We start from the raw sequence: 14,738 nt of genomic DNA, 5'->3' as shown, positions 1-14,738 counted from the left end.
GTACTCAGAGGATAATTTGCTAAGATTCTTACAAGGAAACATTAATTGTACCTTCTCTTTTTTTATACCGTAGGTCTTCCGACCTCGAACTCCACCAGAGGCGATTGCACTATGTAGCCGTCTGCTGGAGTATACCCCAACTGCCCGATTGACACCACTGGAAGCTTGTGCACATTCATTTTTTGATGAATTACGGGACCCAAATGTCAAACTACCAAATGGGCGAGACACACCTGCACTCTTCAACTTCACCACTCAAGGTAACTTCTAACACTTAATTCTTTTACCATTTCTGGGAAAATTACACATGTGTGTGAAGTGACACTCTGTTAATTAAATCTGTGTAGGATAAAAGTAGGCATATTAAGTACTTATGCAGGTAGGAAGCATCCTATCTAACCACTTATTAGGCTACCACTTGTATGGTTTTGAACAAAATAATGGCAGGCAAAAAGTTTCAAATAGGCATAGCTTCTCTAATTTTTAGCAGATTATGATAAATCTTGGCACTGGAGAAGTTATATAGAGATTTCACTGAGTGAGGTTTATCACTAGTAAGACTAATGTATAATTTAACCTTCAGCTTTGTATATAAAAGTTAGAATATTAAAATTTCTTGCTTCCCAAGGATTTATATCAAGTTTTTTTAACCTGGGAATAAATTGGTGGCTGTATTTTTGTAATTTTAGACATTATACAGATGGGGAAAACTAGAGTCCTGTAAACCCCTTCTTGGAACTTAATATAACTTTATATATAAGGGATGTAGAAGAGAAATTCTCATCCCTTCTGGGCTTGGCATCATTGCTGCTGAGAAAACACTGATTGGAAAACTAAGTTGGTGCATTGGTGGTTTCTAAAAAGCCCAGGGATAGTCATTTCTTCACCATTTCTATGTTCGTTTTTCATTCATTCATCAACCACACTGCCTCTGATGATACGATTTTCTTCCTAAACTGAACATTAAATGTGTACATTCCCTATAGATAAAACAAGGAATAAATAGATTGCTTGTTTTCATTGATTAGTCAAGCTAAAAATATAGAAGGGGGATGGAGAGCTTTCTGTGATCAGGAAATAGATATATTTCCTTTATTATAAAGCCAATTTTTCCCCCATATTTAAACTTTTCTAAAATTGATTGTGGAAAAATGTGCTGCTTAAACTTTAGATTTGGAACATCTAAGTTGCTAGTAAAATAGACCTGGATGATTCAGTTGACTATAATCTTAAGCTGTCACTATTACGTAATGCTGGCAATGCTGATGTAGTCTACGTTCATCTAAGAAAAATGTTCAGGTATCCTGGGACTATTAATTTTGACTAGGGTTGATCAGAAATCACTTGGAATGTTGTTTTAAGTCCTGACTATGCCTCTCTAAGAAGAATGTTAATGAATGCCAGGTAGGGTATACAAAGGAGCAGAATTGGATATAGAGCCTGGAAAAGTGAAGACTTAAGGGACTCCTGAGAAAAATACCTCAAATAAAGACCTCAGCCCCTGGCATAAATAGAGACTAAATAAAATTATTGATGAATCAATAAAGAAGTTTTCAGCTGGTAATAATGGAACAAGCTGTTTTCAGAATATTGATCTGTATATCGGGGAAAAGCTGGATGATGTCAAATATTGTAGATAAGATGATTCTGATTTGGAAGAAGGATAGACTGGGAGACTCTTGGCCTCTTCCAGAACAGAAATTCATTGATTCCATGTCATACAAGTTTTAGACCTCTTGAGAAAATAAATTTTATTTTTAATTCTTACTGCTTTTGTTTTAATCGAGTAATACATGTAGATGGAAGAAAATGTTGAAAATGCAGAGGAGGTAGAGAAAATTAAAATTACAATCCCGAAGTACTTTTAGTCTTCAAAATAATCACTTTTAGCATTTTATGGTGTAGCTCTTTTCAGTCTTTTTTCTAATGCTAAAACTGTTAATCCTTGAATATAAAGTGATCCTCTATTTTCCCATTTAGAAGATCCCAAAAGGGTTCTTTTTGTTAACTTGAATATATTGAAAATTATATATTATGTAAAGTTAATATTAGGTTAGGAATTTATTTTACATCTCAAATTTCATAAAACAATTTTTTTCAAACTGTATATGCATCTTTTACATCTGTGTCTTTGTTATCAGTAGAGCTACTTTTTGAACCATCTATATAGTTTTTTAGGTTACATCACCTAAAGTTTTTAATATGAAGCACTTTTTGAATCTGTCTGAGACCGCCATTGGAAATTCTACATGTACCATTTACATAGCATGATACATTTTTTTCCTTTTTGTACTGTAGGTATATGTTTATTGTCTGCATAATATAATTATTTAGTGGATTGCTTTTTAAAGTGGTATCTAAAAGGCTTTTGTATACAGTGACATCCAGTGGAACTGTGGAGTCTTGACATCAGAAACTACTAAGTCAGTGCTAAATTTCTTTACCTCTTTTTTTTTACCATTTCTGTCAGGTAACTTTAAAGTTTCCCAAATTTTGAAGGGAAACTTGATTGCGTTTTTTCCCATGCTAAGTATCTTCTCCAGCAAGTACTTTGTTTCTCAGAATACACAAATCAAGACAGCCCCTTGTCAAGTGAACAACTTGGTAGAAACTCAAATGCATACAAGGTGATATTTATGATGGATACATTTTGGAGAATAATTCTCCTTAAATTGAGACATATTTTGATACATACTCTTCAATGTGTGTGTGCACCTGTATGTGTTGATTGAAAATGAGATGCTGCTTAAACCTTTCTTTGATCAGATTTTAAAATCCAGGATTCAGTTTCACTGTTCCCATGCACTATTTTTGAAGTAATTACATTTAACTCTTTAGTCACTGGCTAATAATTTTCTATTATTACTAAAGAAAATAAAATTTAAAACAACTAAGTTTGTTATTTTATGAATTTCTAAGCTTTTTAAAAAACTGAGATAAAATTCACATAGCATGAGATGAACCATTTTAAAGTAAACAATCCAGTGGTGTTAATACATTCACAGTGTTGTGCAGCTATCACTTCTGTCAAATTCCAAAACATTTTCATTGCTCCTGAAGAAAACTCCATACGCATTAAGCACTCAGTCTCCATTAATCCCTCCTTCAGCCCTTGGTAGCCACCAATCTGCTTTCTGTCTCTATAGATTTCCCTATTCTGGGTATTTCATATGATGGAATCACATAATGTGGGATTCTTTCACTTAGCATGTTTTCAGAGCTCATCCATGTTGTAGCATGTATCAGTATTTCATTCCTTTTTATGGCAGAATAATATTTCATTATATCATGTCTTAATCAGTTCAGGCAACTATAACAAAATACCATAGACTAGGTGGATTAAGCAGCAAACATTATTTTTTTTAAACATCTTTATTGGAGTATAATTGCCTTACAATGGTGTGTTAGTTTCTGCTGTATAAAAAAGTGAATCAGCTATACATATACATATATCCCCATATCTCCTCCCTCTTGCGTCTTCCTCCCACCCTCCCTATCTCACCCCTCTAGGTGGTGACAGAGCACCGAGCTGATCTCCCTGTGCTATGCGACTGCTTCCCACTAGCTATCTGTTTTACATTTGGTAGTATATATAAGTCCATGCCACTCTCTCACTTTGTCCCAGCTTACCCTTCCCCCTCCCCGTGTCCTCAAGTCCATTCTCCACGTCTGCATCTTTATTCCTGTCCTGCCCCTAGGTTCTTCAGAACCATTTTTTTTTTTTTTTTTTAGATTCCATATATATGTGTTAGCATACGGTGTTTGTTTTTCTCTTTCTGACTTACTTCACTCTGTATGACAGACTCTAGGTCCATCCACCTCACTACAAATAACTCAATTTCGTTTCTTTTTATGGCTGAGTAATATTCCATTGTATATATGTGCCACATCTTCTTTATCCATTCATCTGTCGATGGACACTTAGGTTTAAGCAGCAAACATTTCTCTCTCACGGTTCTGGAGATTGGGAACATCAAGATCAAGATGCCAGCAAATTCAGTGTTCGGCAGGGGCCCACCTCCTGGTTTGCAGATGGCTACTTTTTGCTCATATGGTGAAGAGAGATCACCTCTCTTGTGTCGCTTCTTATAAGACCACTAATCCCATTCATGAGGGTTCTACCCTCATGACCAAATTTCCTCCCAAAGACTCCACTTCCAGATACCATCACATTGTGGATTAGGGCTTCAGCATATGAAGTTTAAGGGGACACAAACCTTCAGTCCATAGCATAGGGATATACCACATTTTGTTTATCCATTCATGTACTGATGGACATTTGGTTTGTTTCTACCTTCTGGCTATTGTGAATAGTGCTGCTCTGACCATTGTGTACAAGTATGAATTTGTTTGAATACTTGTTTTCAGTTTTTTTGAGTCATATGGTAATTCTATGTTTAATTTCTTAAGGAACTACCAAACCATTTTGCACAATGGCTTGCACATTTTACATTCCTACCAGGAATGTTACAAGCGTCCCCATTTCTTCACATCCTCACAAATACTTGTCTTCCTTTTTTTTTTTAATAGCTGTCTCAGTGGGTGTGAAGTGGTATCTCATTTGATCCTAAGGCTTACTGCAGTATAATGATTTAGAACCTGGTAAATGCTATTTACCTGTTCTCTAGTAAATTGTGTTCATAAGACAGATTAACATGAAAATAAATCGGCTTAGATTTTAGAATATGGTCTCTAAAATATTGGAAGGACTTTTGTGAGTGGGCAGTTTTCATATTGTCAAATAATAGAATCAACTAAAGTAAAGAAAAGGCTCATTTTAAAGAGTAAATAATTTAACTCAGACTTTGTTCACACATACCTAATTGTTACAAGTTTTAAAAAAGGAATGAAGAATGTTTTATTTTGATATTTCAACTTTTTATATTTGCCCAGGATATCAAACATAAATATGACTCTGTGTATGTCTGAATGTGCATATGACTTTGAGGAGTTGAAGAATATGTGTGTACATGGATGTGGTATATGTAGACATGGCATGCAATCTCTGTGGCTGTCAGACTCTATGTGATTCTTTGGATATCAGTGAAAAGGATGTGCATGAATCTTTGTACCTCTTCAAATGGACCCTGTGAATATATCCTTGAAATGGTTTTTCATAAAACTCAATGTATTAAGTTGAACATGACATCATTTTGTAATATGGCCCTTCTTTATTAAAGTTGTTAAATGCTGCCCTGTCTTAGCAGCCATTCTGAAACTAGGCTATGATCACTTAGTAGTACTTTCTCCCTATCCTTCTAGATCACTATTATACTTGAACAGTGTTTCCATATAAGGACACAGCTGTCCAGGAAAGAGGTGCTACTTGATGTCAATAATTTTTGTTATTTCTGTTTGATCCTCCCTGTTCTGATTTTGGAGCAGTTTTTGCAAATGGTCATCTTATTTACTAAGGCAAAGATGTAACTGTTGTGCAGATGCAACTTTAAAGCACATACTAATTAATAGCAGTTAATGGATGATCAGAATAAAACTGGCTAATTCAAGAGAATGAAGAAGGAGAACTAACTTTCCAGTTGGTTGTATAGCTAGAGAGAGTGCAGAGATAGGAAACATGGGGGCAGAGGTAGGGGGGGATGGAGGGTGTCATTAGTGAGGTTCTGCTGTACCCTCCTACATCCTCACAGCAAATTTTCAGTGAAGTCTATACTATTTTCCCCAGATAAACTAAAGGTAATCCCTGATCTACATATAGTAGGTGCTCAATGACTGTTTGAGTGATTGATACCTGCCACTTTAAATACACACAGTATTTATTAATTCATGCAACCTGTACTTATTGGGCATTTCTAATGTTCCCTCTAGTTGTTGGTACTGTTGTTTTAATTAGTAAAGTAAACCTACCATATGAACAGAACTATGAAGATTAGACACTTGAGTAGAATATAGTAAAGCTTATAGCTAACTACAATTTGATGTTTGTTACTGTGCCATGAGTAAATAGCCATAAATGTTAGTTAATATTACTTTCATATAATCAAAACAAGTGTTTCTGTGATCAGCTAGAGGGAGAAGAGAGGTGAACAGATATGGGACAGAAAACTTTGAGATCCTTCTGACCTTCTGGATCCATAACTATTACACCTCTCTTTTTTTCTGGCACTGGGGTTTCTGTGTTCTAGGATCCCCTGACTGACAGTATTACCTGCCTCCAGACATTGGAAACCAGGACAGACCTTTAGCATACCATACCCTTCTTTCCCTTTCCCTCAGTTATTGGATCTGAAAGGTTGGACATAACTTAATCAGACCTTAGGAATCAAATAGAATCAGGAAATCCCAACAGAGATCGATATTCTCTTTGTTTACCAATTCCTTACCTATTCTAAGGCTGGAATATACTGGAAATAGGTAGTTTTGTATGTTTAAAGATGAGTCTCCAGTTAATTCCACCACACACATCCCCAGTTCCAATTTTCTAACCTGATTTTATGAGATTTTACCAAGTAAAATTATTTTAGTAAACGTCCCCCTGAGGGCATTGGATAGGATGGGGGTTGGGCAGGTGTAAGTAAAGATTATCAACTATTTCCATTAGTGTGACTTAGTTTGAAGAGTCTACTGCTCTACCACTTAGCTGGGTTATCTGAGGGAATGATAGTTTTGTGGGGGAACAAGGAGGAAGAGTGGCTTATTGGTTAGGCCAGAAGAAGGGGGGACTGCTTAAATGAGAGTTAAAACAGGATATTTGGAGCATTCAGAAAACAGCATGCAAACTCAGGCAGACTACGGATGTCTTGGGATACAGGGAAAAGAGTATCCGGACATGAGGAAAACAGTGATGAGACAGCAAAGGGATTCCAGAAATCAAGTGGAAAAAAAGACAGTAAAAGGAAGAGTAAGAGAAAACCGAAGGGAATGGGGGAAGGATCAGAGAAAGATTTTTTTAATGCGTTTAGGACTGTGTTAAAGAAAAGGAAGTGATGAAAACAGGGTCTGAGGACAAGTTGGGCGTGGGCAACAAAAGCAAGTGTTACAGAAGGCCAGCTTACCAAAGGCTTATACTTCTTCATCTGAAAGCAGTAGACTACTTATTTATAAAATCTGTTGTAACTCATTATTTTTGATAATTAGGAGGCTCCATATCTTTATAGCAATGATTTTTAAACCAGTTTTTTTGTTATGAAATAGTGATATGCATAAATATGGTCAGCCCACCTGCTTACCTAGCTTTCTATATCCTGGGTATTTTCTTCTAGCCTGTCTTACCCTCAGCCACATCTAAAGTGGACATAGTATGTCACAACATTGTTAATCAGCTATACTCCAATATAAAATAAAAAGTTAAAAAAAATAATAAAGTGGACATAGTATTTCAACCACCTTAATTAAGGTAATGAAGTATCTTGTAATATTCTAACCTTGACTAGGGTCTTTTTGGTTTTAGATTTATTATCATTTACAATAGCAAGAACAAATTTACATAAGATAGGAAATCTTGATTTATATGTAGGATATGAATCAAATCCTAAATAGGAACTCATAAACTGCTCTCACTTGCAGTGCCCCTCTTTTTTTTTTTTTTTAACTAAACTATAAACCTTTCACATGGCTATCCCTGTTTTTCTACTGTGTTCTTCTGGGTGAAAAATGGCTATAAAAGATCTTGATAAATGGACTTGAGGAAATTTGGGTATAAATAAAAGGATTATTCTAGTAAATAAATGAGAAATGGAGCTGTTTATACTTATCAAAGGAATTGGTGTCAGAATTATTCTTTAATATTTTATGAATAATTTAGAAGAGTAAAATATCGAGGTAAGCTGTACTCTTCTAGGTATTGAAAGCTAAACCAAGGAAATACACTGCAAGGGAGAGCTTAGGAAATTCGTGAGTGCCAGTAAGAGGGGGCAGGTTAGTTTTAGTTCAGGCAACTAGAGTAGTACTGACATACAGTATTGACTGTATTCAGAATTTTAGGATCTAAATTATCAATTATTTATGAGGATTATTTTCCCTTTCCCTGAGATTTGAGTGTCTCTGCTGCCTCAACTGTACTATTGGAGAGAATGTGGGATGTTATAGGAACAAACAATGAAAAACTAATGTCTGAACTTAAAGTTCTGTGTGTAGTTTGGACAGATACACTTCCAGGAAGACCAGAATACTGGTGGTATGTGATGTATAACCAAGGCAATAAAGATATGCAGTATTGCATATGGAGTAAGTCAGACCTAAAGTCTCCTTCCCAGTCTCTCTCTAACTAGGTGCAGATCTTGGCCAAGACACTACCTCTGAGTTTACTAATTTAAAAAGATGAGGTAGTTGGATTAAAGGATATTCAAAGACACATACAGCTGAGTAATATTCCATTGTATATATGTGCCACATCTTCTTTATCCATTCATCCGATGATGGACACTTAGGTTGCTTCCATCTCCTGGCTATTGTAAATAGAGCTGCAATGAACATTTTGGTACATGATTCTTTTTGAATTATGGTTTTCTCAGGGTATATGCCCAGTAGTGGGATTGCTAGGTCATATGGTAGTTCTATATATACAATGGAATATTACTCAGCCGTAAAAAGAAACGAAATTGAGTTATTTGTAGTGAGGTGGATGGAGCTAGAGTCTGTCATATGGAGTGAAGTAAGTCAGAAAGAGAAAAACAAATACCGTATGCTAACACATATATATGGAATCTAAGAAAAAAAAAAAAAGGTCATGAAGAACCTAGGGGTAAGATGGGAATAAAGACACAGACCTACTAGAGAATGGACTTGAGGATATGGGGAGGGGGAAGGGTAAGCTGTGACAAAGTGAGAGTGGCATGGACATATATACACTACCAAACGTAAAATAGATAGCTAGTGGGAAGCAGCCGCATAGCACAGGGAGATCAGCTTGGTGGTTTGTGACCACCTAGAGTGGTGGGATAGGGAGGGAGGGAGACGCAAGAGGGAAGAGATATGGGAACATATGTATATGTATAACTGATTCACTTTGTCATAAAGCAGAAACTAACACACCGTTGTAAAGCAATTATACTCCAATAAAGATGTTAAAAAAAAAGATTCTTTTCAAAACTCTGTCAGAAAGAATAAAATAAGAAAGAACGTGTGTTTAAAAAAAAAAAAAAGACACATACAGCTCCAAAATTCTGATTATAAAAAATGAGTTGACTCCAGAAGGACAAAGAAAAAATGAGAAATAAAGCTAAAAACATAGAGCATGAAAGGGTAAGATATGTAAAATCATGGTACAAATGGACACAAGAAAAACACAGACTGGTTCCTGCAGAATTCAACATAAATGCTACACTTATTACATTTCATCAAGAATGGAGTTCTAAGATTTTCAGGTTACTAAAGCTTATTCTTTTTAATCACCAGGACTTTAAAAATGCTAACATTTTGCTAGATAACTTGTAAATGTATCATTACTATAAATGTAGTACACAAAATGCATTATGTAGTATACAATGCATTACTATAAATGTAGTACAGACCTTTTTGGGTGACTAGTATAAATTGTGATGCTCCCTCTTGGGCAGTTCCAAGGCAAAGTAGTCATGGGTTTCTACAGGTATCATGTAGTCCGCGCATGAAACATTGCTAATATTACCAAGCAGCAGGAGCAAGCCTTGTAATTTGTTTACTATTTGTCTGATCTTCTGATTAGTTTAGTATTTGTTTACTTTTCTGAATGAGTATGGCATATGTAGTCAACGTTAGGAACTTGGTCAGAGATTTCCTGGCCTGGGCACTTTGAAATTGTTAAGAGAGAAACAGTTGTAATGGGGTTACTTGTTCATCTAAAAAATATATATCCAAACAAGCAACATTAGAATTCAGTGTGTAAGATCAAGGTTCACCATCCTAACATTTAAATTACACCTCAAAGAAAAAGTACCATGCCATTGTTAAGTCATTTTCTGTGAATAGGAAAAAAAAACAGCAGTTTTAACTATATAGACAACCACTGGCAATTTTCATTTATTCTTAAGAGACCTGATACGCACATGAAAACCTCAGACTACTTATAGAAGGTAAAGAAAGTTTGCCTCTTGTAGTGACTCCTTTCTGGGGGTCTGCATGTTGAGCCCTTTCAAAGGTAACAAAGAAGATTTCCTTCTAACTTATGACTGTAAGAGGTCTAGTTAATAAAGGGTTGATTTCTTCCTTCTGGTTTGTACATTGATTACTATTCTCAAACTTATCCTCAGCTTTCACACAACACAGTTTTAACAAACGTATATACCTCTTCCCACCCCTCCTCCTATCCCCCACCCCTGCAAATTAAAAAAAAACAAAAACCTGCCCTTTCTTATTAATAAATTTGGAAATCTTATATTTGGAAGAAGAGAAACTTTAAGGGAAACTTCAGGTTTCTCCAAAACAACTAGATTTAGGTTCTGTTCTTGTTTTTAACATTTAAAAAGATTGCTTAACTTACAGTGGTCTTTTCATGGGAATTTTTCTTCTATAGTTTTTAGTGTCAACAGTGCAGCAAAATTTATTTAAATGAGTTCGGTTAACCTTTTGGTTGGTTGATACCTTTCTTGGTTGGCTTATTGATAGCTATTTTTAAATTCATTTGCTTTTGTTCGAATTGTGCATTATGTTTTGATGGTGGACCACATAATGATTGATACACCATCAAAACATTCATAATGTTTCCTCATAAACTACTGTGGGATTTTTCTTTTAATGAGTAGTTTTATGGCATCTTCAATTGGTTGAAGAAATCCTTGTCATGCATGAAGTTTTCTAAAACATTCTGGAACCTGTTGCCATTTTGTTTGAACCATGTCTCTGGAGTAATGCGGTCTCTTATTCTTCCCACCTCTTTTCCATAGCTAGACCCACTTTTATATTATGGGCTTCCTTGTTTCCTTAATAATCTCCCTGCTCTCAAGACTCACACATATATTTAGTGAATAAATATTAACTTTTCATTTTCAATCTCTTCTACACGCCATCATATTCTCTGCCTTTAAGAATACATATACTGGGGCTTCCCTGGTGGCGCAGTGGTTGAGAGTCCGCCTGCCGATGCAGGGGACACGGGTTCGTGCCCCGGTCCGGGAGGATCCCACATGCCGCGGAGCGGCTGGGCCCGTGAGCCATGGCAGTTGAGCCTGCGCGTCCGGAGCCACGGGAGAGGCCACAGCAGTGAGAGGCCCGCGTATCGCAAAAAAAAAAAAAAAAAAAAAAAAAAAAAAAAAAGAATACATATACTGGGACTTGCCTGGTGGCACAGTGGTTAAGAATCCACCTGCCAATGCAGGGGACACAGGTTCGAGCCCTGGTCCAGGAAGATCCCACATGCTACGGAGCAGCCAAGCCCGTGTGCCACAACTACTGAGCCTGCGCTCTAGAGCCCGTATGCGACAACTGCTGAAGCCCAAGCGCCTAGAGCCCGTGCTCCACAACAAGAGAAGCCACCGCAATGAGAAGCCCACGCACTGCAACGAAGAGTTGCCCCGCCCACTGTAACTAAAGAAAGCCCGCGCACAGCAATGAAGACCTAACACAGCCAATCAATCAGTCCATAAAATTTAAAGAAAAAAAGAATACATATACTTTCCCTGATTCTAAAAATGTCTGTTGCTTTGCTCTTTCTGTCCTCCAAAATGCCATCCTTTTTTTTGCTTTCTTTCTGTGCATTTTGTATGCATACTCATTGCCTCCGTTTCCTTACTATTCAGTGCCATGGATAGACAGGGAGATTGGGAGTAGGTTGTAATTGTTGCATGCAAAAAAAAAAAAAAAAATTGCAAGCATTTTGGACTACTTGTGACAGCCCACAGAAGTGCCCATAGTCTCTCCTCACAAAAGGGACAGACTCGTAGTGTAGAAAACAGTGCTATAATACATGGAGGCTTCCTCATTCACACAAGCAAAAGCTGTGACAGTTAGCAAGCTCTCTGAAGTGGAGAAGAGCTAATGGATGGAAAGCAATGGACCTGAAGGAATACATATAATTAAGGAAGAGGAAAAGGACAATGGTGTATAGAAGTTGGAGAGATAATAGAGCTATATGTGGCTGTCCAGTTTAGAATTTCTTAAGTTTTTGGGTGTGTGACTCAAAACTTTCACAAAAGTTCTCCCCGCCCCCAAAGGCTATCCACCGTTCACTCTAGGTTAAGAACTTAGTCTTTTAAGTTGTTTCATGAACCTTACTTACCTCTCCCCTGTGTCTTTAGATGTGGCAAAGCCTCCAGTATCCCATAGCTTCCTTTTTTTTGGTTATCGTCGTCTTTCTTTGCTGTTCCCTTTCACTTTCATTAGTTACCCCCCTACCACCTAGTAAAAAAGAGGATTGTTTTTCTCAAACCCTGCAACTGTGTGTGTGTGTGTGTGTACGCATACATACACCTTAACCAGAATAAGACACAAAACCACCATGGCCCTCAATTGGACATGCAGATACACAAGGATAGGTGATCTGGTAAAAGAGATTGAGTGAATGGGAGAAAATGGACAGCATGTGACCACAGACCACTGATACTCAGTTTATTTTAAAGATTATCTCAATTGTAGCTCTGTCAGAATGTCTTATATTAAAATCTTTGGTCATCTTTTCCTTTTTTGGGTTTTCTTTTAGATGTTGGGCTCATAGTCATAGAGATCTTTTAACTTAAAAGTGTCCCAGTCTCGAATCGATTGAATGCCTTTCTTGCCAGCTTATTTGTGTAATTGTCCTTCCATTTCCTATTTCTGTTGAACAGACAAAGACAACCATCTTTTTATCTGTCTATCCTGGGACCTAACACAATCTTTCATGCTCAGTATTGTTAGTTGGATGAGGGTGTGGGTGGGTAGATGGATGGGTGGATTTTAAAGAAGCTTTTCTATTTTAGAAGATTTTAATCTTAACTGGGATGGTAAGTCTGACTTTCTTTTGGATTACTGAAGAGTAACTACCACATCTTACATTAATTTTTATTCTTAGAACCATAAACTCATCAGCCATGGCAATTATCAGTGATTCTTTTCTTTTTCTAGGTGTAAGGTTGTGCGTTAAAATTGGACTGATTTGAAGTAAAACTACATTGGCTCTTTCTGTACCTCAGTGAGAACTGAAACAGCTACTAAAGCTGATTATGAGAAAACAGCATCTCTTCAAACCTGATCATTAGGGCAGTGATTTTCCAACTCAGGGAAGGTTATTATTTGATGAGCTGACCTAATAAGTCTTCTCATTTAAGGGGAAAAGATAATGAATAGTCTTCTCTCAGTTTTGAGCTTTTCCTCCCATTCATTTTTCATATATCTTGACATCAGCATATTGCCTCTTTTTACCAGAATCTGGTTATCATTTAGTATCTGATTTAGTACAAAATTTAGCTACTAAGGCACCAAGTTGAATAAATCAGTATTGCCAGGGGCTTTGTAAAGTACTGCGTTAAAACGATATTTCCCTTACTAGGGGCTGGCGGGAGGGATGAATGGCGAGTAGTTGCTTAAAGGTTTCCCTTTGGGGTGATGAAAATATTTTGAAACTAGGTACAGGTGATGGTTGTACAACATTGTGAATGTACTAACTTCCACGAATTATACACTTTAAAATGATTAATTTTATATTATGTGAATTTTACTTTAATTTAAAGAAAATACTATTTCCTAACTTTTTTTAGTCCGTGCCGTAACTGTGAATTGCTTGTAGCTCAGAGGATAACATCTTCCTTTAGCTAGTACGGTCGTATAATTATTCCTTCAAATTATTGGAATAAGAATTACTAATAGCGACACTTATTAGAGTGGAAATAAGCACTCACTAGTTAAATGCCAGAACTACAAGAATAAACCAGGGTTATCCCAGGCAGACTAGAAGAAGTCGTATTATCGGAAGTTAACACCAGATAATTTTATGTACAAGCTCACCACCATGTCTCGGTAGTTGTTTACATTATTAAGTCCAATATCTTTTTCTCAAGATTCATATACAGAACTTAATTCTTTAAAGAAAGCCAGTTTGTATACAGTTGACAGAGAGAAACTTTCCATGTGCAGATAAAAGCGTATTTCAAACTTTTAAAAAGTAATAATCTTACTAAGTTAAAAAGCAAAGTAGAATTCAGTAAAGACATTTTTAATAAAAGCAAAGAGAATTTAAACAGGTGTTCCTTAAATCCCGTTTCCACTACTGTTTGGATAAATCTTACCTGCTATCGAGTAACTTGGTCTGTGCATGCCGAAGTACAAACTGCAATTATATTCTCTTTTCCGTGACACTGTCACCCTCAATCCCTGCAGTCAAATACTGTCAGAGCACCAAGGGAAAACCTAGTATATTTAAGTTAATAAAAGATGGAAATATATCTTATTAATATGCTTACCCTCAAACTTTTGATCAGTACCTTTCCCCGGCCTATCTTTAGTTCTCAGAGATACCCTAATTTTAGCAGATAGTGCCTTTGTTATGTATCACACCATTTCTGTGGACTTTCTCTATATGTTAATTACTAGCTCATGATTTAGTTTCAGATGTAGGTTTATCATGTCTTTTTTTTCTGTTAAACCAATGTTTTAATGCTGTATCTTCTGTTAGTGTTACCAATAAAATAGTTTCACATAAAATTTAAGAGTGGATTCTAACACATGCGTCTTACCTTTTCTCTAGAACTGTCAAGTAATCCACCTCTAGCTACCATCCTTATTCCTCCTCATGCTCGGATTCAAGCAGCTGCTTCAACCCCTTCAAATACCACAGCAGCCTCAGGTGAGAATACATAAGTCTCTTCTATAAAAACATATTTTGTTTTTGTCTT

At 36.4% G+C, this 14,738-nt stretch overlaps 1 protein-coding gene across 4 annotated transcripts in view; it reads left to right on the top strand.

The window, feature by feature from the left end:
- Positions 1–14,738, top strand: part of GSK3B (glycogen synthase kinase 3 beta) — a 201,100-nt gene that overhangs the window by 165,988 nt on the left and 20,374 nt on the right. For all 4 annotated transcript variants that reach the window (XM_060010715.1, XM_060010717.1, XM_060010718.2 and 1 more), the window contains 2 exons: positions 74–260; positions 14,591–14,689. In XM_060010715.1, the coding sequence (XP_059866698.1) occupies positions 74–260; positions 14,591–14,689 (286 nt within the window). The remainder of the gene's footprint in view (positions 1–73; positions 261–14,590; positions 14,690–14,738) is intronic.

Source organism: Delphinus delphis, chromosome 4, assembly GCF_949987515.2.
Source record: "Delphinus delphis chromosome 4, mDelDel1.2, whole genome shotgun sequence".
In the NCBI taxonomy this organism is placed as follows: Eukaryota; Metazoa; Chordata; class Mammalia; order Artiodactyla; family Delphinidae; genus Delphinus; species Delphinus delphis.
This window is presented reverse-complemented; position numbering and strand designations above follow the sequence as displayed.